Raw genomic sequence first — 25,401 nt, forward strand, 5'->3', positions numbered from 1 at the left:
CTAATCACAACCTAGGTAAAGGTTCACCTTGACAATTTTTTTGTCCAGTCGTGTTTGACTCTAGGGGGCGGTGCTCATCCCCGTATCCAAGCCATAGATCCAGCATTTGTCCCAAGACAATCTTCCGTGGTCACGTGGCCAGTGTGACTTAGACACGGAATGCCGTATTCTTCCCACCAAGGCGGTCCCTATTTATCTACTTGCATTTGAATGCTTTCGAACCGCTAGGTTGGCGGGAGCTGGGACAAGTGATGGGCGCTCACTCCATCACGTGGATTCGATCTTACAGCTGCAGATCTACAAACCTTACAGCACAGAGGCTTCTGCGGTTTAATCCACAGCTCCACCATGTCCCTAATCACAACCTAATCACTCCTTAAACACTCTCAGCCTCCAAACCCCAAACTGTCTTCTTCTCTAACTCTCTCTCTCTCTCTGACTCTGACTGACTGATTCCCCGGCTCCGCCTCACAACCATATTAACATACAACTAATGAATAATGCATAGCTTACAATGCATAACTTAGGGTCAACGCCACACTAATGCTTTTTGCTTCTTCTGCAGCATGCCTTAAAGATATTGGCTAAAATCCAATCTGAATCGTTTGGGATCTGGTTAGTCAACTCCTCTGTAAGTTCCATTCACTCAACAGATCTACACTAGTTGCGACTTACTAACAAATAATATACAGTACATGAGTCAGCAAAGTGCAGAATATCCCTTTTCAAATGACCATTTCAAAGAGACACATGTATTATACTTTGGAGGAAAATGGCATTGGCTTTTAGTAATCCAACCCTAATTTTTCTTGAGTCTTGCTAATGGACTCACCTTTATCATCTGAAATTGCCAAACTGCTCATAAAAGTGGCCTAAACTAGATTTATATGTACATAGAAAGTTATGAACTGCTCTTCTACTGTATGCCAGGGCTCCTATTGGGAATAACCTCAATTGAACATCATTACTATGTCATGCAAAACCATGGCTGATGAGAAGCCCCTTTATGTGATAAGTACATGTTGAAATTCAAGGGCCAGAATCCTCTGACTTATGCCCACCAGCAAGTAAGTCCTACGGTGTAAATTTCATCAGTGAACTGCCTCTAGAGGGAGATTTTATTGACTTTGTGTCAACAAAGTCAATAAAAGTCAAAGGGGAAGGGGTTTTGTGCACCTTCACAAGAAACGGAACAGTTCTGGGAAGAGAATGGAGATCTGTAAATGGAGTCAAAATTGGTCATATCTCCAGATGGTCCCAGTGGAGGGAAGCACAATATTGCTGTATTATGTGGTGTTGGGTTTGTTTGCTTAGTTATGTCTTCTTCTTCTGGTCTTTTTTTAGTTAAGAAGCTGACTAAAGATGCCTAGTGTGGAGTAGTGGATCGTGTGACAAATTAGGGCTCAGAAAACCTGAGTTCCAATCCCCATTTAGCCATGGAAATTGACTGGCTGTCTCTCTTCTCCAGACTTCTCCATCAGTCTTCTCACCAAGATTCATTTTCTATTTTCAAGATCTTTAATACTGCACCCAGAACCAAACAAATAGCTATAAGATTGTTCTGGCTTGACTTATCTTCAGCATGCCTATACTATAGGTATTGAGATCTGTTAATATATTAATATAGAGAGGATTACAAATATGGGTTCCCAGTGTGGTATAGTGCACTGGTTCTTAACCTTGGGTTACTTAGGAGTTTTGGACTGCAGCTCCCAGAAGCCTTCACCATTAACTGTGCTGGCTGGGGTTTCTGGGACTTGCAGTTCAAAAACATCCGAGTAACAAAGGTTAAGAACCTAGGGTATAGTGGACAGAACAATGAACTAAGTCTCTGGAGAAGAGGGTTTGAATTCCTGTTTAGCCATGGAAACTCATTGGGAAGTGGAATTGGTAAAACCACTCTTTAACTATCTCACTCACTTTGAAAGTCCTATTAGGGTAGCTGTAAGTTGGTTCTGACTTTAAATATATAAGCATAAATTATATAAAAACTAACTACAACAAACTAACTCCCTCATTGCAAGTAACAAGGCTGGCGGAAGAATAAATGTTGCTCAGTGTGATATGCATCCCTCCTCTTCTTCCTCTCTCTGTTAATTGGGGAGAACTTCTTCAAAAGCTGCTCTAAAAAGTTCTTTTGAGATGCTTTTTAAAGGCACAAGGGGAGGCACCTGATAACGCATTCCACAGCAGGCTGTGGCTTAGAGTTTGTTTTCCAGGCCTGTTGAGGTCTTAACACCAGCAGGCCTGCAATCCGTGAGGACTGGGTCAGACAGGCAGACAAACCTTGCAGAAGATGTTCAGACAAGCAGGGAGGTCGTAAGCCCTGCATAACACAGAACAGCATGATAGCAGGTAAGACGGAACAGGAAGCTGGCCTTTGAATTATTGCAAACCAGGTCCTTAATTTGGGGCAGAAGAAACATATGCTTTGCCATTGCAACTCGTGGCAATTCATCACAGTGATTTATGTTGTTTGGCTTATTCCTATGTGTCGGTATTTGTATGTGTTGTACACACGCACACACAAGGATCCTGAAACAGACATACACAGGTAGAAAAGCATTCACACATGTGCACACAGAGAGTTCTGCCACTGAAGAGAGCCAGTTGCAGGATGGCAGGGAAGGGGTTGTTGTTTAGTCGTTAAGTCATGTCCAACTCTTCGTGGCCCCATGGACCAGAGCCCGCCAGGCCCTCTGGTCTTCCACTGCCCCCCCCCCCGGAGTCTGGAGGAGGGGGCCCTGCCTCAATTCTCCTGAGGCAGAAGCTGCCACTGCCGGCCACTGCTGAACACCGAGAAGAGGCCGTGGGCATCTTCAGAAGGTGCGGCTGCCTCCAACTTCTGCTTTGCAGGTCCTTGTGCCAAATTAGTCCAGCAAGGGTTTATTTATTTAAAATATTCTCACCTCGCCTTTCTCCTCAGAAGAGGACCCAAGGCGGCTAACTGGATGGAATAGGTGCACCCACACCCTTTTCAAATGCATGCTTCCGCATCCCCTCAGATTCATTTCTCTCTCTCTCTCTCTCTCTCTCTCTCTCTCTCTCTCTCTCTCTCACACACACACACACACACACACACACACACACACACACACGTGTAAGTACAACTGAACCTAGAGCCCGTCAAGTCACGACTAGAAAAGGAAAACCCGGAGTTGCCTGCCCTGCCCAAAATTACGTGGTTTACTTAGTGATGGGAAAACAAGGTTTGCCGTACAACCCACGGCGAGTTCCCTCCTGGGTTTTGGCTTTCACTGCTCGTGTGAATTTAAAGCCTGAACCCCAAACCGGGTCTCAGAAATCTGACCCAGGATGGAGAGCCGTTTAAAACAGGGAAGGCAAATCGGCCGGCGCTACACGGCTCGCCTCAAGGGCAAGGCGAGGGCTACTTAAACCCGCCCAAAGAAAGGTGCAGAGAGGAGCGAGCCGCCGCCGCCGCCGTCCCTGTGAGGGAGGAAAGACGACGCCTGGGCCCGGCCGGCAACCAGCCACCCCCGCGGCCGCCCCTCGTTCTCCGCCTCCGCCCGGCGCCCCGCGCCGCCGCCGCCTCCCGCTCCGCCCGCCGGGCCGCCAGAGCCGCTCGCGATGTGTAGCGGCGAGAGCAAGGAGGCGCCCCCGCCGCCGCCGCCGGAGTCCCGCTCGACGCCCCGGCGGGCCTGTCCGCTTCCTGCCACGGCGCTGCTGCTCCTCGCCTACTTCGTCTACCTGCTGCTGGGCAGCCTCGCCTTCTGGGCGCTCGAATCGCCCGTGGAGCAAGACTCGGCCAACCGGCTGCTGCAGGAGAAGTGGGACCTGCTGGAGAACTACACGTGCCTCGAGCGGGAGGCCCTCGAGCGGCTAGCGAAGGTAGTCCCCGGACGAGGCGGGCCCGCCTTCTCGGGGAGGCGGTGGGGGGGCAAGAGTGGGGGGCGCGACCCTCTTGGTGGTCAAGGGGGAGGTGAACCCCCCACCTCGGAAGGGGAAGGGGATGCCCTTGGAGAAGGGCCTGGGGTATCCCAGGACGGAAGGAGGGAGCCTTCCTCGCCATGCCGTTCTTCACACACGCTCTTTAGGCCGGCATCCAACTTTTGAGAGAAGGGCACTCTGTGCAAGCCCAGGAGACCTCTTTTCATCCCACGTTCTAAGGTTGGGCCATCCTTGGGTGCACAGACAGTCTTGGGGAGGCGTTACAGAGAGCCCTGTCTGGAAATAAATAAGCACTCTGGGAGAAATGACCAGCTTGCTGAGGTCTGGGTGTCTTGCTCAGTATTATTAAGATGACTGGGCAGGGACTTGGAGTGGAAGGAAAGGTGGAAAAACCATATCCAGGTAGTAGAAAAGAAGGAAAACTTAAAACATTTTGATCTCAGCCCCTTTGTGAGTATTTCAGACTTAGCTGAACGCATAGCAGTGCCAGGATACTTTAGATATGAGGAATTCTACAGAAAGATGGTTGTTCTGGGTTTTTCGGGCTCTTTGGCCTGTTCCGAAGGTTGTTCTTCCTGACGTTTCGCCAGTCTCTGTGGCCGGCATCTTCAGGGGACAGCTAAACGTTAGGAAGAACAACTTTCAGAACATGGCCAAAGAGCCCAAAAAATCCAGAACAACCATTAGATCCCGGCCGTGAAAGCCTTCGCGAATCTACAGAAAGAGTTCTACAATCTTGAATACAGTAGTTGGGAGTTCAGTTCCCCACTGGACCTCCCTGTCAGGGGCTAGACTTGATGATCCATAGGGTCATCAAGTCTAGCTTTCCTGCTCTGCAGTTCTAAGATGACGACGACAACAACAACAATGATTGCGTATGCAACTCCTGGTTTTGCTGATGTAGACCAATACTGAGCAGAAAGTCCACTGTCCTGTTCCTAGTAAAGTACTTAGAACCAGCTGGTTGTTCTGATCCCTGTAAAGAAAAGAAAGTTTAGTTGGAATTTGGTCCTGCCCCGCTAAACATTTCTTAAGCAGTTGCACATTTTCAAGAATTGCAGTACAGTATCTGGAACTAAAGAAAAGTTGTTGTATGTTTAAAGTTTTGAGAGCAGCTTGCAGCAGAAAGAGTAATAATTGCACATAACATCTAAACTGTAATAGGGATTGCCTTGAGGGGGGGAGGGGGTAATTGTGACGCTCCAGATGCAGTTAGACTCCAGCTTCCATCAGCAGCAGCCAGTGTGGAGAATGATAAGAGAAGGCTTGCCCTTCCAAAATCCTAAATGTATTTATTATTTCAGCATACACAGCGATCTGTACTCTGTGTTGCAGTGGCATACACTGTAAGTGGGAATTATGCTAACATACTGCTGTGCAGCACAACTTACACATCCGTTCAATTTCTCCCCAAAGGAAAATTCCTGCAGGCATGATTGTTAGCACCTTCTCTTGCTGAGATTCTTGTCAAGAGCAGAGGTTAACTAGACCTTATATTGTGAGCTACCTTTTACTTCCTTAAACCAGTAACACATCTTCAGGAATAGTGGTGGCTTTTGCCCATTGTAGCTGGTGGAAAGGAAGGTTCTGCAGCCAATATTTGGGATAACTGTGATGACATCTTTTGCTGACATTCAGCAGCTGGAGTCAGGGGAGTGGCCTAGACCCTCTCCTACCAGTACAGGAGACAGGCAGGAGAAGACTGGCAGGGATAATTTGAGACTGAGTGGGGCAATGCCCCATTGGCCTTAATTCACTGCTCAGGAATTAAAGTATGAGAGTCACTGGAGGCCGGCAACTTTGATTTTGCAGGGCTAGGAAATCTATTGTAGGGTTTCATACAGACTTTTATAAGTACTATCCAAGGTTCTGAATGCCATTCTCAAAATGGATCCAACATCTTGGATAGCTCCTTTAAACGTTGGAGTAAAGCCTGGAGGAGATCCATTGTCCCTACCAAATCTAATCATTAGCCCCCACTGATCCAAGTAGCACAGAGTATGCTGTCTTGACCTTCAATTTAGAAAACATATTGTTGGTTAAAGGGAGCGATGATGTAAATGGTGAGTAGTTGCATACTGGGCCTGAAGCAAGCTCACATCTTCCTGTAAGGAAAGACTAGAGAGTAGGATGGGATCCCCAGTCACATTAAAATTTGCTTTGATTAGTTTGCCAGTGGAGTGCATTGTCAGTCTCCAGTTCAAATGTTGAATCTGCCATGGATGTATTAGATCAGTGGTTCTTAACCCTTTTGAAAGAAACGCCCCCTTGAGCCATTGAGGAAGTTATCATCGCCCCCCTCCCCACGGTGATGATATCTATCTATCTATCTATCTATCTATCTATCTATCTATCTATCTATCTATCTATCTATCTATCTATCTATCTATCTATCTATCTATCTATCTATCTATCTATCTATCTATCTATCTATCTATCTATCTATCTATCTATCTATCTATCTATCTATCTATCTATCTATCTATCTATCTATTTATGACACTTAAATCCAATGACCCCTGAAAACAAAATTCAATTCCAAGAAAATGAAATGCCCCCAAAAAGTAACGTTTAATGATTTAGTTGCAAGCGAATTTTAAGACACAAAAAGAAATATAAAAAGGGCATAAAAACAAACCACAATGCAGGAACTAAAAATTTCAAGATGAAAACTCTGAAACTAAATTAAGATTGGAGGAAAATATATATTCATGCACACTGTAAAAAGGCTGCAGCCATCTTAACAGGTTTGGCTTGCTCCAGCGCCCCCCCTACCGCCCCCCTTCTGCTCCAGCGCCCCCACACCGCCCCTTTTCGTTCTACCGCCCCCCTGAAAAATGAAATCGCCCCCTGAGGGGCATTATCGCCCACGTTAAGAACCACTGTATTAGATCACCTTCAGCAGATTACGGTGTTTCAGCCAACAGTGTTCTTTGATTTTTCTTTTTTCTCACATGGAAAATCCCAATAGTGCTGTCTCTTCATGGTAATGTGGATCTAGTCAACCACAAAATATTTGTTTGTTTGTTTGTTTGTTTGTTTGTTTGTTTGTTTGTTTGTTTGTTTGTTTTTGCTTGCTTGCTTGCTTGCTTGCTCACTCGCTCGCTCTTATACCACCCCTGCTTTTGTTTGTAAATATAATTTATAAAATGAAAGTTAAACAAAATAATGTATTCCCAAAGACTTTCACAGCCAGGATCTGATAATTATTGTGGGTTTTTCAGGCTCTTTGGCCGTGTTCTGAAAGTTGGTCTTCCTAACATTTCGCCAGTCTCTGTGGCTGGCATCTTCAGAGGACAGGAGTCAGAACTCTGTCTATGCTCTGGTGCAGTTTGTTTGGATAGTTGAGCATTTATATCTCTGGGATCGGCTTTTGTCCTTTCCAGGAAATTCTTCCAGTTTTTCTTCACCATGGTTCCAACCACGGTGAAGAAAAACCATGGTAAAGAACAAATGGAAGAATTTCTAAAGCATCTCAATAGCATCCACCCAAATATACAATTCAACATGGAAAAAGAAATAGAGGGCCAACTCCCTTTCTTAGATGCCATGGTCCTACGCAAAACTGACCTCCAGTTGGGACACAAGGTCTACAGAAAACACACCCACACAGTCTGGTACCTACACAAAAACTCCAAGAACCACCCACACCAAAAAAAAGAGACATAATGAAAACGCTGGTAGGCCATGCAAATTGGAACTCTGAAGCTCAATTTCTCAGCACCAAACTCAATCATCTGAATTGGGCCCTTCAGGCAAATGGCTACTCCAAAAATGAAATCACAAGAGCCATCAAACTGAGAAAACAACACCAAACTGAAGAGGAAAAACAGCCACCCACAAATAAAGATTTTCTGCCATACATCAAAGGTCTCACGGACCGCATGTGGAAACTTTTGAAAAAAAAACGCAACCTACAAACAGTATTTAGGCCCTCCACAAAAATACAAGAAATGTTATGGTCAGCAAAGGACAAAAGAGACCCCCTCATCACTGCAGGAGTATACTGAATATCTTGCAATTATGTCCAGGTATATATTGGAACCACAAAACGCAGCATCCACACCAGAAACAAAGAACATGAGCGATACTGCAGACTAAAGCAACTGGAAAAATCAGCAGTAAAGCTGGACATGAAATTCTATTTCAGAATAGTGAAGTACTGGACAACACCAGCAATCATTATGTTAGACTGCACAGGGAAGCCATTGAAATCCACAAACACCAGCAGAGCTTCAACAAAAAAGAAGAAAGTTTAAAAAGAAAGCCTGGCTCCCAGCACTGAAAAAATACAGCCTGCAAAAGGTCAATGAACTCTACCCAGCCACAAGGACCAGTGATCACTGCACACAAAAGACCAGCTAACAACACTCATCAATCACAGTGACAGATAATCTGTCCCTCTTATCACAACAGTACACCCACAAAAAAAGAACCCGATGATCACCACAATCACCCATTTCCTGCAAAGGATAAAAGCTGATCCAACAGCTATAAATACTCAGCTATCCAAACAAACTGCACTAAAGCATACATAGAGTTCTGACTCCTGTCCTCTGAAGATGCGGGACAGAGAGACTGGTGAAACGTTAGGAAAAACAACCTTCAGAACACAGCCAAAGAGCCCAAAAAACCCACAATAAACAAAATAAGTTTGCAGAATGATAGATCCCTGCTGTAGGGCTTAGCCTTACTGGTGATTCTTACTTTTTAATCATAGTTGAGTTCTGCGCTCAAAAATCCAGCAGGACAGCTCTCAGCTCTAAAGCAGAGGCTGCTCATTATCATTCATAACCATGAACATCTAATAAGTGGTCATAATATATGCATCTTCCTATGACATGTAACACTTGTATGGCTGTAGTTTATGGGAAAGGGAAAAATTACTTTTTGCTGTAACAGGTGCTACTTTGAACATCTCCACACAGCCAAATAGTTGACAATTGGATGTTACATTTAAAATGCTGCAGGGAAAGCCCTTAGAAATTCCTGAACAGGAAGAAACTTGCTTGACAGATCATTTAAATCACTCCATGAGATGTAGTTTTATATGCAGTTGTAGAATTACAGGTGAAAAGAAAAAGTAAAAAAGAAAAAGAAGACAAAAACATTATGGCACCTATGAAATGTAGACTGGCATGGTAATTTTTTATTTGTGTACTGGGCTTAACTGCAAAGTAGACAACATGTGGAAGAGGCAAGGGATCACTCATCCTAGGATCTATGTTGAAGTGTAGCACATCTCAGTAGGATCCTAAGAGGTATTCCTCAATCTTTTACCAAAGCATTTTTTTCAGGAAATTCTCCAATGAAAGTGCCAAGGATTGAACAGGGAGCCTTCCACATGTAGCTGCTGGTGTGATGCAGAAGATGGGTAGAAAAACAAGACAGCGGCCCCTGTCCTGTTGACTTCCTTTCTGGTTCCAAAGCAAGACAATCTAGGTTATTCTCTATCTTTGTGTGCCACATTTCACTGGGTGCACTCTGTCCTGTAGGCTTTGTTTGTACCTTCTTAAAGCCTATTTGACAGAATCCTGTTGCTGTTTATGTAAGCTTTGCTTAACTTACAATGGGAAATTGCTGGGGTGTTGAGAAATATCTCAATCATCTACCCGGTCATGTGCCCAACTGTGCAACTTAGATGTGCCATCATGCTTAATCAGCAGGTTGATTAGTTGCAAAAAGTTAGTTGCCAAAGTTATGCAAAGTTTACATGGACACAAATAATATTGTGGTCCCTATAAATAATAATGTTATTCAAATTAGTTTAAGCTTCAGAAACTGCATTTAATGGACACTTACTAACATTTAATGGACACTGATATCAGGGGCCATTTTAACTGTTATAAAGAAAGTTTCCAATTGTCTCTGGAGGTTGGAACACAGATAAATGTGTTCATATAGTGTTCTTATAGTGTTCTGTCTTAATATCTTAAATAGCAGAAGTCATCTTTTGGATGACTGGTTGGACAGTTCAGTTATTTAGGTTATCTAGCTGCAGAGCCAGAGGGTGGGAGTTTGATTCCCCACTGTGCCTTCTGTGAATACAGTCAACCTGTGTGGCCTTGGGCAAGCTGCACAGTCCAAAGATGTCCCCAGAAAAAGACTACTTCTGAGTATTCTCTACCTGGAAAACCCTTAAAAGGGTCACCATAAGTGAAAATTGACTTGATGGCCATGATGATGATGATATTGCTTATCTCTAGGACAGCCACCCCAATCTACAACTACCAACAAGCAGTGGGGAAAAAGTAAAGATGCAGCCGATGGACATTTAGCCTGCTGTTTGGTCTGCTACAGGGACAGGTTGGTTCACTCCTTTTTCTAGTGATCACACGATATAATCACTAGAGTGAGGCATATCGTACCCAGAGCATTCCTGCAGACACATTTCTGAGTACCTGTCAGGGGCTTCTACTTTTTCAGTGCAGGTAGAATTGCTCTGGTTTGGTCTGTTTTCATCATGTGTGACTGTTGGAAACAGCTCATATGGGAGTCTTCTGGATGTCAAGGCTCCTTCTGGTTGAAATCTCTGATATGTGAAGGACTGTGTGCAGCCAAATCTGTGGATTTGGCTGCAGGCAATTTCTCAATTGGCCCTTTAAGACAAAGCAAAGATTTTTTAATAAGTGATGCAGCACATCAGTGATGATCTACTATTGTCTTTAAAAAAATTCAATTCCACCTCTCCACTGATGAGCAGAGGAAGGATTCAATTTGCCAATATTCTGAAATGGCTTACTTATCAAGTCACTTCAAAATATCAGAAATTTAAACTGGATAAAATAGGGTTACTTGTGCTCCAATATGTCATTTGGATGCAAGATCACACTAAATGGCATATCATACCTTTAATCAACCCCAGGCAACCCTGTCTAGCTGACACCAGCCCATGTAGGCAAGCCCCCTCAGAATGTATTTCTGCAATACTGCAAAAATCAAAGCCCAAACGGTATACTGTATCTGCATTTATTTATTTTAAGTATTTCTATGCTGCTTTTCAGCCATAGCATCTCCTAAAGTGGTTTGCAAAATATTGAAATGAAAATGTCAATAAGGGCCTCACTGAAGAATGTGAGGACTCTGAACATACATTCAGGTATCCCCTCAATGATGACAGTGCCCCGTTGGCTGATTCTACTTCAGACGCATTACTAGTTTGCTAGTAGATGCACCCTAGCCACCACCCACAACAAAAAAGAGACATAATCAAAAACTGGTAGACCGACCGTGCAAATTGGAACTGTGAAACTCAATTTCTCAGGATCGAACTAAACCATCTGAATTGGGCCCTACAGGCAAATACCTATTCCAAGAAGGTAATCGCAAGAGCCATCAAACCATGAAAACAACACCAAATTGAAGAGGAAAAACAGCCACCCACAAATAAAGTATTTCTGCCATACATCAAAGGGGTCACGGACCGCATGGGGAAACTTTTGAAAAAACACAACCTACAAACAGTATTCAGGCCCACCACAAAAATACAAGAAATGTTACGGTCAGCAAAGGACAAAAGGGACCCCCTCACCACTGCAGGAGTATACCGGATACCTTGCAGTTGTGTCCAGGTATATATTGGAACCACAAAATGCAACATTCACACCAGAATCAAAGAATGTGAGAGACACTGCAGACCAAAACAACCAGAAAAAATCGGCAGTAGCTGAACATGCCCTAAAACAAGCTGGGCATGAAATTCTATTTCAGAATAGTGAAGTACTGGACAACACCAGCAATCATTATCTTAGACTGCACAAGGAAGTCATTGAAATCCACAAACACCAGCAGAGCTTCAACAAAAAAGAAGAAAGTTTAAAATGCAACAAAGCCTGGCTCCTAGCACTGAAAAATACAGCCTGCAAAAAGTCAACCAGCTCTACCCAGCCACAAGGACCAGTGATCACTGCACACAAAAGATCAGCTAACGACACCTATCAATCACAGTGACAGATCATATCTCCCCCTTATCACAACAATACACCCACAACAAAAACACGCTGATCACCATAATCACCCAATCTCCTGAAAAGGACAAAAGTTGATCCCACAGCTATAAATGCTCAAATATCCGACAAACTGCAACAGAGCATAGACCGAGTTCTGACTCCTATCCTCTGAAGATGCTGACCACAGAGACCGATGAAACATTAGGAAGAAAAACCCTAAGAACATGTCCAAACAGCCCAGAAAACCCACAATAACCACTGGAAAATCTTCCTTTCACCCTCTACTAGACACGTTTTAAAAAGCTGGTGTGTGGAGTCCTGGAACAAAAAGCATGTCAGAATTGCCCCCACACTCCTAAGAAAGCAACTTTCTGGGCCCCAAATGGAAGTCCTGAAGTCAGAAGTGCTGGGGGCCCTTTGAAGCCCACAAACCACATGTTGTTCACCTGTGATGAAGACTGGCCAGTGAGCCAGAAATTCTCAGAATTCTAGTTTATTGTTCCATGCAAATGTTGCCGGTGTGATTGACAGGGCAACCTGTGTATGTCTGCTCAGAAGGAAGCGTATAACTTTCTAAAGGGCTTACTCTACGAAGTTATTGCAACTAACTTAGTTTACTTAGACTAAAGATGGCAGCTTCAGTCATGTGGGAGTGTTGCAGATTGACGAAGTCCAGCTTACAGAAACTGCTCAGTTTGTGGTCTACATCTGTCCTTTCCCAGGCTGCCAGGGAAGGGTCAAAAATGGCCACTTGCCACCTTCAGGGAACTCCCCAGGAAGCAGTCATGTTTCTGCTCCAGGAAGCATTGAAGGCAAGCAAAGAATGAGGGAGGGTTGATTAGATACACTTATCACTCAACACCTCTGCTACAAACAAATATATCATGTCATAAATTCATTGCTCATAATAGCCTAGCTTTAACTCTTGACCAAGATGATTTGGGGGAGTTTTTTCCCCTTTCTCTTTGTCAGCTCTGCAAAGCTCAGCCAAATGAGGAATTCTTTGGGACTAAAAAGCTAACCTGTTTGTGATATTTTATTAAATATTTATCCTGATAGACCACTCTGATGCAGTACATACAGTGTCAGACGCAGACTCAGAAGAGTTGGGTTAAGATCCCTCCTTAGTGAGGAAAGCTCACTGACAGGTGTGTGTATATGCCATTAGTAAAACCATGCCTTAAATATCTCATGTATTTTGAAAATGATGTTAAAGTTGCTGTAAATCAACTCAATTGACAATAGAAAATAACACAAGACTTGTTTTTGGATTTCATAAATAGATGCACAGACATAGTAGCTCAATTTCCTGCAAAACCATGCTTTGCCTTACCCTCATGTCAAGGGCTGTGACATTTCAGAGACTTGAGAAAGGGGGAAAGGAGACTCTTGTGGCATTGCTTGGTTTTCTAGTTCCCATCATCCTGAATCCCTTAACAATCTATCCCTCCTCTTCTGATCATTCTCTCCCTTCCTTTTCCTTGTGCAGTTTCTGATTCCCACCCCCCACCCCCAGAAACTTTTCTATGTTTCCCCTTTGCTTTCCTAAGTTTGGTGCTGTCACTGTTGCTTTCACCCTGAGAGAAGGGAGAGGATTCAGAGGCACCCCAGAGTGTCAGGCTCAGCAAGAAGCTCATAGATTGCGACAAAGGAGAAATGAGAAGCTTTTGAAAAGAAGGAGGAAGGGAAAACTGTTCTTGAGGAAGGGAGAGGAGGAAACGGAAGCACTCCAGCACAAGCACCAGAGGGAAGTGGGAGCTCTGTTTCAAAAAGGAAGAAACAAGTTGTACTGCTGGAAGATGAGGAAGTGTGGACAGAGATGGTGTAAGGGAAGGAAGGAGGAGCAGAGAGGGGACCTACTGTGACAGGACATGATATGGATGCAGAAGCAGCACTTGGCTCTGTAAAGAGGAGGTGAAAGGGGAGGTTTGTTTGCTTTTCAAGGCTTGCACTGTTCCTGCCCTGACTGGATTTTTCAAGTTGTGGACCAATTGGAGGGCAAGAGCTCCAGCGTGGACCATCCACCCTAATCCAGAATTCTAGCCATGCTAGGCAGGATCCCGAATGTGGGAACAGGATCAGAGTGCTCAGCCCCTATTGTATGATCTATCACTGCAGTTCTAGCAAGTGGGGCATGGCCATGGCTAGCTAAGCTGCTGGAAGTCTAGTCTCTATGCCCATGTGGGGACCAAGACATGGAATGGGCTTGTGTCCATGTGATGTCCCAATTCCTGTTATGGTGGTATTCCTAGAAAGCATGCTAGAGGAATTGTTCATCAGGTTGGCAAATGTGCTGCCTGATGTTCTATATTCTTGCCCCACATGGTCCAAGGGCTATAGTATAAGTAATTAATAAAGTTGGAAACCTTTTACTTTCCAAATTCTGTGTGTTGTGTTTAATTTCTCTTTCGAGGAGGGAGAGGGCTCACTGTTATATGCTAGGAGCACAACCTGTAACTGAAGGAATTATGCAAGTGATTGTTGCCTGTCGGAAGCTTTGAATAGAATAGAAACATGACTGCTTCTATCCAGTTCACACTATCCAACCTCATTGCATTTTCAGCTGCAAAAATAGCTTACATATGACAGTGGATTTAAATTAGGAAAAAGAAAAAAAATGCAAGGATCTGTGTTTTCTAAGTGTGTTGCATGTACTTTCACATCTTCAGCTTTTAAAGTTCAAGGATGTTTTGAACCTTGTTTGTGTGGTCTTGCAAGTCTGATTCCTCTCCCCCACTATCAGTGTGGGAGAGAAGGCTTTTAGAGTTACAGTTTCTCTGATAAGGAGCCAATTAGGGCAGATAATCTTTTACCTATGTACCTGAAAAATCATTTGAAGATTAATATTCCCCTCTACTGTATTAATTATTTCTTATCTGGGTCAATAAAGTAAAGAAATAAGAAATTTCATTTGGAAAGTGCAAGGTTCAAATTACTTCAAAACAGCTACCATCATCTCATTTAATCCTTCTCCACCAACACCCCCTCTTCAACTGGCACTCAGTTCTAAGTGTTCCTATTAAACTTTGGTTTCAGGTGTAATTCAGGTGCACTTCCATTCACAGAAGTAAATGTCTCTGAGGTCAATGAGGTTTTCTCCTTGTTCAATACATTGTTCAGTACATTGAACTGTAGCATTTAGAAAATTAAAGTATTAACAGAAATAAGAGTCACCACGTGCGAACAGAGAAAGAGGTTGCTACATATTTTTAAGGTGAATTTATATGTGCCAAAACCAGTTTATACTATACCAAGGTAGCTAGTTTTTCAAGTAGATGCCTATTACAGTCACAGGTGGATTTAGTGTTGTATTACAGATGGAAGGAAATTGTTATCAGAAATGACTTCTGAAAACAAGCATCCTGTAATTGAGCCAGATATTTATCACATGAACTTTAACATGATAAATAAATTATATCAGAATGTGTATGTAGTTCCCGAAACCAGAAGATGCTACAAAGGAAAGCAAAACATTGTGTTCGCCCATTACAAATTTTGCATCATATCTTTTCATAGATATATAGATATATATTTAAAATAGATTTCAGAAGTGTTATGTTTAGGGAAAAAGTTTTAACAGAACAATTTTTCTATGTGATAAAACTTGGTGTAGAAGAAATCCGCGGTGAATCCCATGGTTAAACTACACAACACATAACTGCCACTTTGTCCTGTATTTATGATTTTCTGTCTAATAATAATTCAAAGAGCTTCTGTGTCAGGTTGATATAGAAATTAATTAATTAATTAGTTAATTAACTTTATTCATTGAATTTGTATCCTGCCCATCTAGTGCAACCCAGTCCTCTGAATGGCTTGCAGAAAAAAAACATTGAAGACAGTATTAAACCTGAAATAATGCTTAAGATAAAAATAACAATAACAAAATAACAAACATCATAAACTAGTAACACATAAGAACAACAACTCCCCAAAGATGGCAACAATAAATCAATTGGAATTTACACAAAATGGGTCAAAACAACTCAGAAATAAGAGAAATTCCCCAAACATCGCTGTTTCTAAGATGTAAAGGTTTGTTGGAAAGAATATGAATGAGGAGGCATTCTTACCTTTACACTTTACAGATTGGTTTGTTTTTGTGGAGGTTTTGTTGTTGTTTGTTTAGTATTAAGCTCCACTTGCCCATTCAGAGATTCCCAAAGGCTTATCCAGCACAAAAAGCAGCTCTAAGGAGGCTTAGAACCTGAAAGAGGAATAGGAAACTTTCCATTAGTTTGAATTAAATATTTCCAGTGACCTATCCAGGTTATGCCAATGTAAATTTAACACCAACAGGATTTTGCTCATTGTGTTACTTTGTAAAAATTGCATTATGGTTTCTCCCTTACCCCTTGAAAAAAAAAACAGTACATGTAACATTGTCTTTAATACACTAGGCAGAATCCTGTTGGTGTTCATGCGTGATTTGCATAACTTCTGTGGCTGATTGGCAAGTGTGTGTCTTGTTTGTTTGCCTGTGATGTGCCCACAGAAAATGCTCCCCAGTCAGTGAGTCACAATTAGGAGTGTCAATTGACACAAATCTTGTGTGAATCCCAATAGGATTCTAGCCAGTGTTTCCAGGTTTCCTCTATAGTCTGTGGAACCCAGGCACCATCCTCTGAGACTCTTTGGACTGGAAAAACTGAGAGTAAACCTGAAACCACAAATACTAAAAGAGAAGACACTATAATAAAACGGAAGGATCCACACTATTAAAACCTGCTGAGAGACCTGACAAGATTAGTGTAGTCAATTGCTCCATTTTAAGCTGAAGATAAATACTGTCCTCAATAGTTATCCTTTTGCTTTAAAATAGTAGGAGAAGGGATTACATATATGTGACATATACATGCCTAAATTGGCCCTGGTTTACAATGCCTGTTTGTGTGTGCTTTTCAACCCACACAATCTGATACTGCGATAATATTTTATGAATCCTTGGTTTGTATTAGGGCTAGGAAGTTATTTTCTTTCTTTCTTTCTCGGAACTACAATGCAAATGAGTGGACAACCTCACTATGCAGACCCACAGATTATGTGTCCTCTTTTTTTTTGATTCCCTGAATGGGAAATGTATTGCCACACATCCTGTGTGTGTACTGTAATGTCATGTTGTTATCATAAAAGCAAGGTACAGCTAGTAAGTATTCAGGAAGATCATAAACACTGCCCAGCTCAGAAGATACTGTCAGAGCATATCGATGCCTGGAATAAGATTATACAAATCAGCATCTGTAAATTTCTAAATTTGTTTCTGGAGTGGAATGATCATGCAGGCTAAAAGGAATTGAAGCACCTGCAGGGCATGGAGGGGGATAAGAAAGCTATTGTATAAGGCAGAGGTCATCAACCCCTGGTCCGCGGCCCATTGCCGGTCTGTGGCTTAAGCCCAACTGGGCCGCCAAGACAGACCTCCCACCCCACCCCCGCACTCACTCAGCCCCGCAAACATTGTTTGTGCCTGCATGCATGCTCATGCACCTGCGCAAACAGCGATGTGACCTCCCAGAGCCCAGCTGGAAAGCTAGCAGCGCAGAGGGACCCAATGGCTGAAGCCAGAAGCCTGGGAAAATCAGATGGCCTCCCCATGGGGCCTAGAAGCAGCATTAAGAGGCCAAGCAGAGGTCAGCAAACGGAAGCCATAACAGGAGGCAAGTAAAACTAATGAGAGGAATCAATCTGAAACCAATGTGCTACATTAATCCAGAGTCAAGCCAGACCAGCTGCTACAGCAAGGAAGCAGAGAGATTCCAAGAGGCATAGTCAAACAAAGCAGGGGAGTCACAGTCAGGATACAAGGGTAGAGCAGGCATGATTTGGAGTTCCAAAATTACAATGACTGGAATCCTGCTCATTAGCATAGTAAGTTGCAACTGGAGTAGGTCCATTGTTTCTATGGATCTTATGGAGGAGTTCACTCACCAAATCCGCACTGATTCGTTGAACCTATTCTAGTTGTGACTTAGAATTTCAGCCACTGCTTATATGCTTTTACCTATGTAGGATTATTGTCAGGGTATATGGGTCATGGAAATAAAGAAATAATTTGCTTAATAAAATTTAAGTAGGTTCCTAATTTTTGAGAAGGAAGGGAGAAAGGTTCTAATACTCTTACCTCTTTGAGTTACAATTGTCAGTTTTGCACTCCAAAATCTATGGAACAAATTCAGTGTTGCATGATATCCAAATTCCCTGATTTTAATTAAAAGCTACACAGGAGACTGTCAGGGAAGCAGCTTTTTCAACTTAGCCTTTTCATCATTTGTCTCCTGAGAATTCTAAATACAGTGGTGCCTCACTTAACGAGCACACCGTATAACGACGAAATAGCATAGCGATCTCTTTTTTGAGATCGCTAATGCGATTGCTTACCGATGACCTCTATGGCCAAAACTCGCATTGCGAAGATTGGTAAGCGTTTCACTTACCGATCTTTGCATTGCGACGCCGGGAAATCAGCTGTTGAGCGGCTCCAAAATGGCCGCCGGATGACTCAAAATGGCCGCCACAACCATTTTCGCGCCCTGCCCTCGCTTACCGAGGGCGCGAAAATGGCAGCGCTATGAGGAAACTTCGCTTAACGGTGAGTATAGAAGCCATTGGAATGCATTAAACTAAGTTTAATGCATTCCAATGGCATTTTGCATCCCGTTTAGCGATGTTTTCTCGTATGCGGGGCACCACTGTACTGTCTCCCAGCTTTTCTACTCATAGGAAAATATAATGTGTTGATACACTGGATGGTGTATTCTGACAGCATCAGTCTACAAAAGTAACTTTTCCCATCTCAGGGGAGGAAGTCATGGATACAATGAGCAGAAAACCCACATTGTTATTGATACATTGATACATGTTATTTGTGGATTATAAATTAAACCTGACCTCCAGATGCCCCAAAAGAAAGATGAAATGACGTACAATAATCTCATTGCAAGAACAAAGTTGTCACACACCTCTTCTTTAGGACATCTAGTCCTTTCCTTGCAAGCAACAAATAGATTTAACTGTCCTAATAATTAATGATAATTACAGCCCTGCTCAGTTGCTCTGTCATTTTGGATCATCAGCGTGATTGCAAGGGAGAAGCTGTCCCCACCTCTCATCATTTTGCTCATGCAAGGATTAACATGTCTGGAGATGAGAGGTTCCTGCTTGTGTAAAGGTCCCACTTGTGAACAAAAACCTTGGAAAATCTGAGTTATAGCTTGTGAGTTGGGTCTACACCTTTATAATGGCTGAATAAGGCTTACAGAGTCCCCCTTTTCCTTTCTCTTGTCTCTTCTGGAAATTAACATCTGACCTGTCATTTTGAAATCTGAAGCCCCATTGACTGGTTCAAGTTAACAAGCAGCACAACTCCTTAGATTTAACTGACTGAGAGACCCATGTGAAAATTCAGTCTTTCTCATTCCCGGGTTATTTGGCAAAAGTTAATTGTGTGTAGTGAGGGGAACAGTCCTATAATATCTCATTTCTCCATGACAAAATTATGTTGGAACTTTGGCATTGTTCTACATTGAAAGGCAGGATGTCAATTTATATAATAAAATAATAAATATAACTCATTCCCTTCACCCCATTTTGAAGACTACTGCAACATATGTGAGATTTCCATATATGTTGCTGTAAGCCCTCATCTCAAGAATTTGTAATTAAAAGACAGGAAGCTGTGTGAAAAGAAAGTCCTGGAAAACAGCAGCCAGGTAGAAAATTCATGGCAGTGTGGGGAAGCAGTTTGGATGAAGCTGGCTTTGAAAGGAAATATGATTAGAGAAGAAAACCTTGTGTGGTTCCTTTCTTGTCCCTGTGTTGAGTGGGGCACCCCATTATGGCTTCTTTCCATGAAAGGGACAAAACCATGGAGGAATTGTTACACATTTCTTCTGTTTCATGCCATGCTCACTTCCCATCATTTCTGTCCTCACTAGGAGGACATTTGACATGAGAGAAGCCCCTGGGTACCCTAAAATCACCATGTTCATTTAATATAATCAATTTTAACAAAATAAAATAAAAGCTCTGGTTTATGAATCTGTACTTCTGTATCCACAATTCTAAATGCCAGGACATGGCCAAATATTACTGGACGATATCATGTCCATGTTGCCAGCAGGAAAAAGGCCTGAATGTTAACAACACCAATGGTAACAGTCAAGATAGTCTACAATACACCCTCTTGTGCTCACTACTATTCACTAAGAGACAAAAAGCAAGCCAAAGTTCAAGAACAGGGGTCTCCAAACTATGGCCCATAGGCCACATCCAGCTCGCCTTGCCTTTTTATGTGGCCCAGCGGGCGAGTGGGCGAGAGTGCATGTGTGCGTGCAGGGCTGTGCGTATGTGTCTTCCTTCAGCCCTCAAAAATGTGGAGCATATAGGATGTGGCCCTCCCACTGAAAAGTTTGGAGACCCCTGTTCTAGAACACAAGTGATTTTTCATCATTTAACCACTTCTCACGCAAACACAACAAAATTGTCAGGGCTGTTTTCAACAAGTGTGAATGGTAGTGAGCAGAAGAGGGTATCCTGTAGAGCATCCTGACTACTATCATTGATGTTTCAGCATTCAGTTGACCCTATCCCATGAAAAGCTTATAATTCTTTTGACTGTGCTGCCCCTGTTTTTAAATTGCCTTGTAGAATGTTGATTTGTTCTCCTGCACAATAACATAGCTGCAGTGCCATGCAGTTATAATCCACCATTCCTCCAAAGAGTTCAAGATGCAGTATACTTAGTTCTTTCCCAACCCCATCCTACTGTATCCTTAAAAAAGCCCCGTAAAGTAAGTTATATTAAGAGAAAATGATTATCCCAAATATCTTAACTTTGTGTCTTAACTTGGCCTTTTCATTATCCTGAAATGTGAGCGAATGCAGAAGGGAGAAGGAAAGCATACAGCTTACTTTCACAAAATGAGAGAAATATTTTATCCTTATGTATGACTAGTTGGAGGGACATGGTGGCGCTGTGGGCTAAACCACAGAAGCCTGTGCTGCAGGGTCAGAAGACCAGCAGTCATAAGATTGAATCCACACAACGGTGTGAGTTCCTGTCGCTTTGTCCCAGCTCCTTGCCAACCTAGCAGTTCGAAAGCATGTAAATGCGAGTAGATAAATAGGTACCATCTTGGTGGGAAGGTAAAACGGCGTTCCCTAGTCATGCTGGCCACGTGACAACGGAAACTGTCTTCGGACAGACGCTGGCTCTATGGCTTGAAAAGCGGGATGAGCACCGCCCCCTATAGTCGGACATGACTGGACTAAAAATGTCACGGGGAACCTTTACCTTTACCTATGACTAGCAGTTACAGTTTTCAATGAGCATGTTTTGTTAACATGGTTTGTAAATATTACATTGGAAATTCTGAGTTTAGAATAGGGAACGTGTGCCTCCCAGATGTTAATAAATTATCACTCCTGTAATCCTTTACCACTGGCTAGGAGTGATGGCAAATGGAGTCCCACAACATTCGGGGAACCACAGGTTGCATAGTCCTGTTAGAAATCGCTTAAACCTCAACTACCTTAGGAGTATCTTGTCTTCCTACATCATCATGACTGTGCATTGAGATTACTGGATGAGACTCTGGTTTGAGTTCATTTAGTAAAATATGTGCCTTATGAAAAGAGAAACCTTTTTGGTGCTTTTGGCAGCACCCCAATCCTTAAGATAGTGGTGTGGGTTCAATACTATATTTGTCTAGGAGCCAGGTGGGTATATTTTTATTTTTCTGGATGTTTAAATTGCTCTTTTAAACTGTGGGATGGTGTAAACTAGCGAATGAATCATTTTAATCCCCATGAATTTTGTATTTAGGGACTGATATTTTACGGTATTGTTTTACAGTTCTTTTCTCCATCCCATCGAAGCTCAGTTGATGCATTCTCATTTAAAGCTGCTGCTACTTCTATTAATCACTACAACACTCATAGCTTGACTTGTGTTCAATATTTAAAGAACGTAAAGTTGTAGGTGTTAATCTAATTGCTAGTATCAACTAGAGTAGTCCCTTTGAGTCAATTGCTGAATAAAAAGTTAACACTTACCTAGATCTCATTGATTCAATACATCTATTCTTGCTGGGAACAGCAATTGCGTGTTGTCATGCCACTAAACACGTAACCCTGGTTCTTCAGAAGCAGATGTTGGCATGTTCAGTAACATAGTTACTCATTAGGAAAGTGTGTACTAGGTTCTGGATCTTAGCTATCCTGCAGACAGAAATTTTCACCCTTATTCTTCCTCATCTCCTCTGCTCTTTTTGCAGGGCATCATCCAGGCCTACAAGAGTGGACTATACGTTAAAGGAAATACAACTCTTGGCAGATGGGACTTTGTTGGCTCTTTCTTCTTCTCTGTTTCTGCAGTAACAACAATTGGTAGGAGTTATTCTGTGTCATTCCCTTGTAGAAAGAAGGAGGAAGCACAAGGACTTAATGTTGGCATAAATTTTATCTGTAAACAAAATGTGAAGAAGTTTTTTTTATAAATGCTGCAGAATGATTCCCACCTTTTACTCCATGTTCTGTGGATGATGTATCCCATTGTTTGCTTCAATGCCATGTGTATTTCTTCCAGATATTATTAATTATTATTAATTATTATTAATTATTAATTATTGTTGTTGTTGTTGTTGTTATTATATTGCTGACATTTGCCACATCAAGTGCAGGAAATTTTAAAGAGAGGGGATACATGGATTCCACAGTAGATCCTGATGTCAGGGGATGGGATGAAACTACGTGAGTATCTAGTTTCCCAAACTGTGAGGCACATTACTATAAGGCGTTTGAAGAAGGAAGGGAAATTTAACAAACTTTACTTTATTAATCCATAGTACCTTTGTGGTAGAAATAGATCCTCAGCTATCTCATTATTCTAACCTGATAGAAGGAAGGGGACCAGATAAAATTAAAGGACATGATAATTCTGTAGATTTTTGAGGGGCAGACAGAACGGATAACAGAAGCATTATGATCCAAACTCGCATTAATGAATTGCTTGCTGACATTGTTTCTTATTTTTTATTCTAATGTCCATCTATGTACTAGTTTACCATTGGATATCAGTGTTGTCTGAGGTTAAACTATGTTACCACAAGAGGCAGAAAACCTTTTTATCTCTGACTTCTGGCTTAAGGCATTCTCATACTTGAGGTCACTATACCTTCTAAAAATGTGCTGTATTAATCCATAGTAGGTTTGTGGCAATGATATATCCATATAATAATGCCTTGACAGCCCCTCATGGCTTGTTTATGGAAGATCTGTGGAAATCTTTGGAGTATTTTAATTCATTTTTTCAGTTTTCATTTTCCTTTATTTTCTTGAGATTTTTAGTCCTCCTGGTTGTATAGCTGTGCTTTTTCAAATACCTTTATCAATTTGCATGTTATAGGACATCTTATAGACAGTCTTTGTATATTTTTAGTGGCCCTAAGGAGTCTTTTTAATAGCAGTGGGGTGGAATGTAGATGCCATAAATAAACTAACCATCTCTATTTATTACTAAAATGCTGCAGGCCTTGGTTCTCAACTGTTCTCGCTGACGTTCTTTCCCTCGCCTGTTGTTTTTGTAAATACTGTTTTAATAGCCTTAATGTGGGTCACAGAGGGCTAGTCACTTACTGAAATGATTGCCTGGGGTGGTGATGTATAACTGCATGACAGTAGTCTCCTTTCATGTTTTATTTTCCTTCCCTTTTTAGATGTAAATATATGCACATGCACACTCAAACCAAACTCAGATGTTGTGATTCACTAATGACCATGCACTAGGATCGTAAATGCCCTGTTGACCTATAGAAAAAAACAACCCTGTTTGGTTTATGGGAAAACACCACTTGACTTCATAGCAGTCTTTCTCATGTGATCTTGAGCACATCACTCCTATTTTAAATCTGGGCATGTGGACTATAAAGAAAGGAAGCCTAGTATAACAGCAGCATAGTGTAAGCACAGCACAGCAGTGTGTGATCCCCAGATGGTGTTGTATTATGTCTTCCATCAGCTCTGTCCAAAGCAGTCAGCTGCAAGAGATGGTGGGAGTAGCAATCCAACAAGATCCCATGAGCCCAAGATGGCCTCTCTCTTCTCCAAAGCTAGAGCACATAATATTCTCCAGCCTATGTGCACATCCGGTTGCTAGCTTCCTCTTTATCATGTGCTGGGCCACCAAGGGAAACTGTGGCGTAGCTCAGGGTGTGATCACTCAGCGAAACAGGTTGCAATTTGGACCACTTGTGGAATGGTCTGGTGTGATCTGTTTCCCTGCAATCATACAACACATGGGGAGATGTACTCCAGCTTGACCCTGATCCATGCCCAGGCTGGACCTTTTAGTCCAGCTTTAGGGATTCTACTTTTTGGAACTCAGCTGGAGCAATGACCCAGCAGAAATGTCATGAAGGGACATTGCTTCCATTAAAGTGACTTTTTCCAGTGTAATTAGGTGTGAACCTTTGCAGCTGTCTTCAGACTCAGAAATATGCAGAGCTTGGAAAAGTTACTTGAACTACAACTTCCAGATTTCCCCAACCAGCATAGCCAATGATCATGCTGGTGGTGTTCTTCAGGACACTGAAATCCAAAAATCACCTTTTCCAAGCTCTGAAAATATAGACAGCCACGCAGAGTATGTATACAAAAGGTAGGAGAAGCTGCTGATGTAAAAGTCTTGCTTGTGCTCTTGATAGTTTGCAGAAGAGTCACAAGATGGCAGTACCACCTCATTCTACACCTGAGATTCTGCAGGTGTGTGATATTGAAATGGAACTGGTTTGATTCTGAAATTGACAAGATGGCTTTGAAACTGCCTGATAGAGATTTGAAAATGTAAACAGAACGAATAAACACCGTTTGTGCTTGATGGTGCCACCCTTGACACTTGCCCTGGCAAGACTCCACGCAGTGCAGCAGCAGAAATGATATTAAATGGAATTGTTTTGTCAATGTGGACATAACTTGCCACCACAACTCTGAGAACTTGCTAGCCAGCTTGTGACAGGGGTTCTCCGAAATGTTTCATGGATCCAAGGATCTCAGTCCAGTTAACAACTACATGAGTAGCACTCACTTCATTGGCAACTGTCAGTGTAACTCAGATGTGAGTCTTGAATATAGATGTACTCTTTGCATTGTGGCATTGCTTTGTGCAGAATGATAATACTAGAGGGCATTATTTGACTGTACGTATATTTTACAGAAAGTAATGAATGTAATGCCAACCAGTCAAGTGTAGTGGACAGAGTGATGACTACAACTCAGGAGGCCTGGGTTTGAATCTCCACTTAGTCATGGAAACTGTTTGGCAGAGTAGAACTGATAAAGCCACTCTTTAAATATCTCACTTACCTTTACAGCCCTATTAGCATCTTTATAAGTTGGTCCTAATTTGATGGGACATATCAACAAGAATAATGAATGTAACAGCATCTCCTTTAAAAAGGTGATTTACAGTATTGTTTCTTTATCCTTCAGTTTGAGCTATGAATGAAAATATGAGAGGAGTGAAGGGGAAGGGTTAAAAGAAGGATAA

General features: G+C 42.3%; 2 protein-coding genes across 2 annotated transcripts in view; both read left to right on the top strand.

Moving 5' to 3' along the window:
- LOC144586395 (uncharacterized) overlaps positions 1 to 25,401 on the top strand; it is a 593,808-nt gene that overhangs the window by 339,804 nt on the left and 228,603 nt on the right. The window lies entirely within an intron of this gene.
- KCNK17 (potassium two pore domain channel subfamily K member 17) overlaps positions 1,836 to 25,401 on the top strand; it is a 53,619-nt gene continuing 30,053 nt past the window's right edge. Inside the window, exons 1-2 of the mRNA XM_072991482.2 lie at positions 1,836 to 3,849; positions 22,133 to 22,244. Coding sequence (XP_072847583.2) covers positions 3,589 to 3,849; positions 22,133 to 22,244 — 373 coding nt within the window. The 5' untranslated portion in view covers positions 1,836 to 3,588. The remainder of the gene's footprint in view (positions 3,850 to 22,132; positions 22,245 to 25,401) is intronic.

The sequence above is a fragment of the Pogona vitticeps genome, chromosome 1 (assembly GCF_051106095.1).
Source record: "Pogona vitticeps strain Pit_001003342236 chromosome 1, PviZW2.1, whole genome shotgun sequence".
Lineage (NCBI taxonomy): Eukaryota > Metazoa > Chordata > Lepidosauria > Squamata > Agamidae > Pogona > Pogona vitticeps.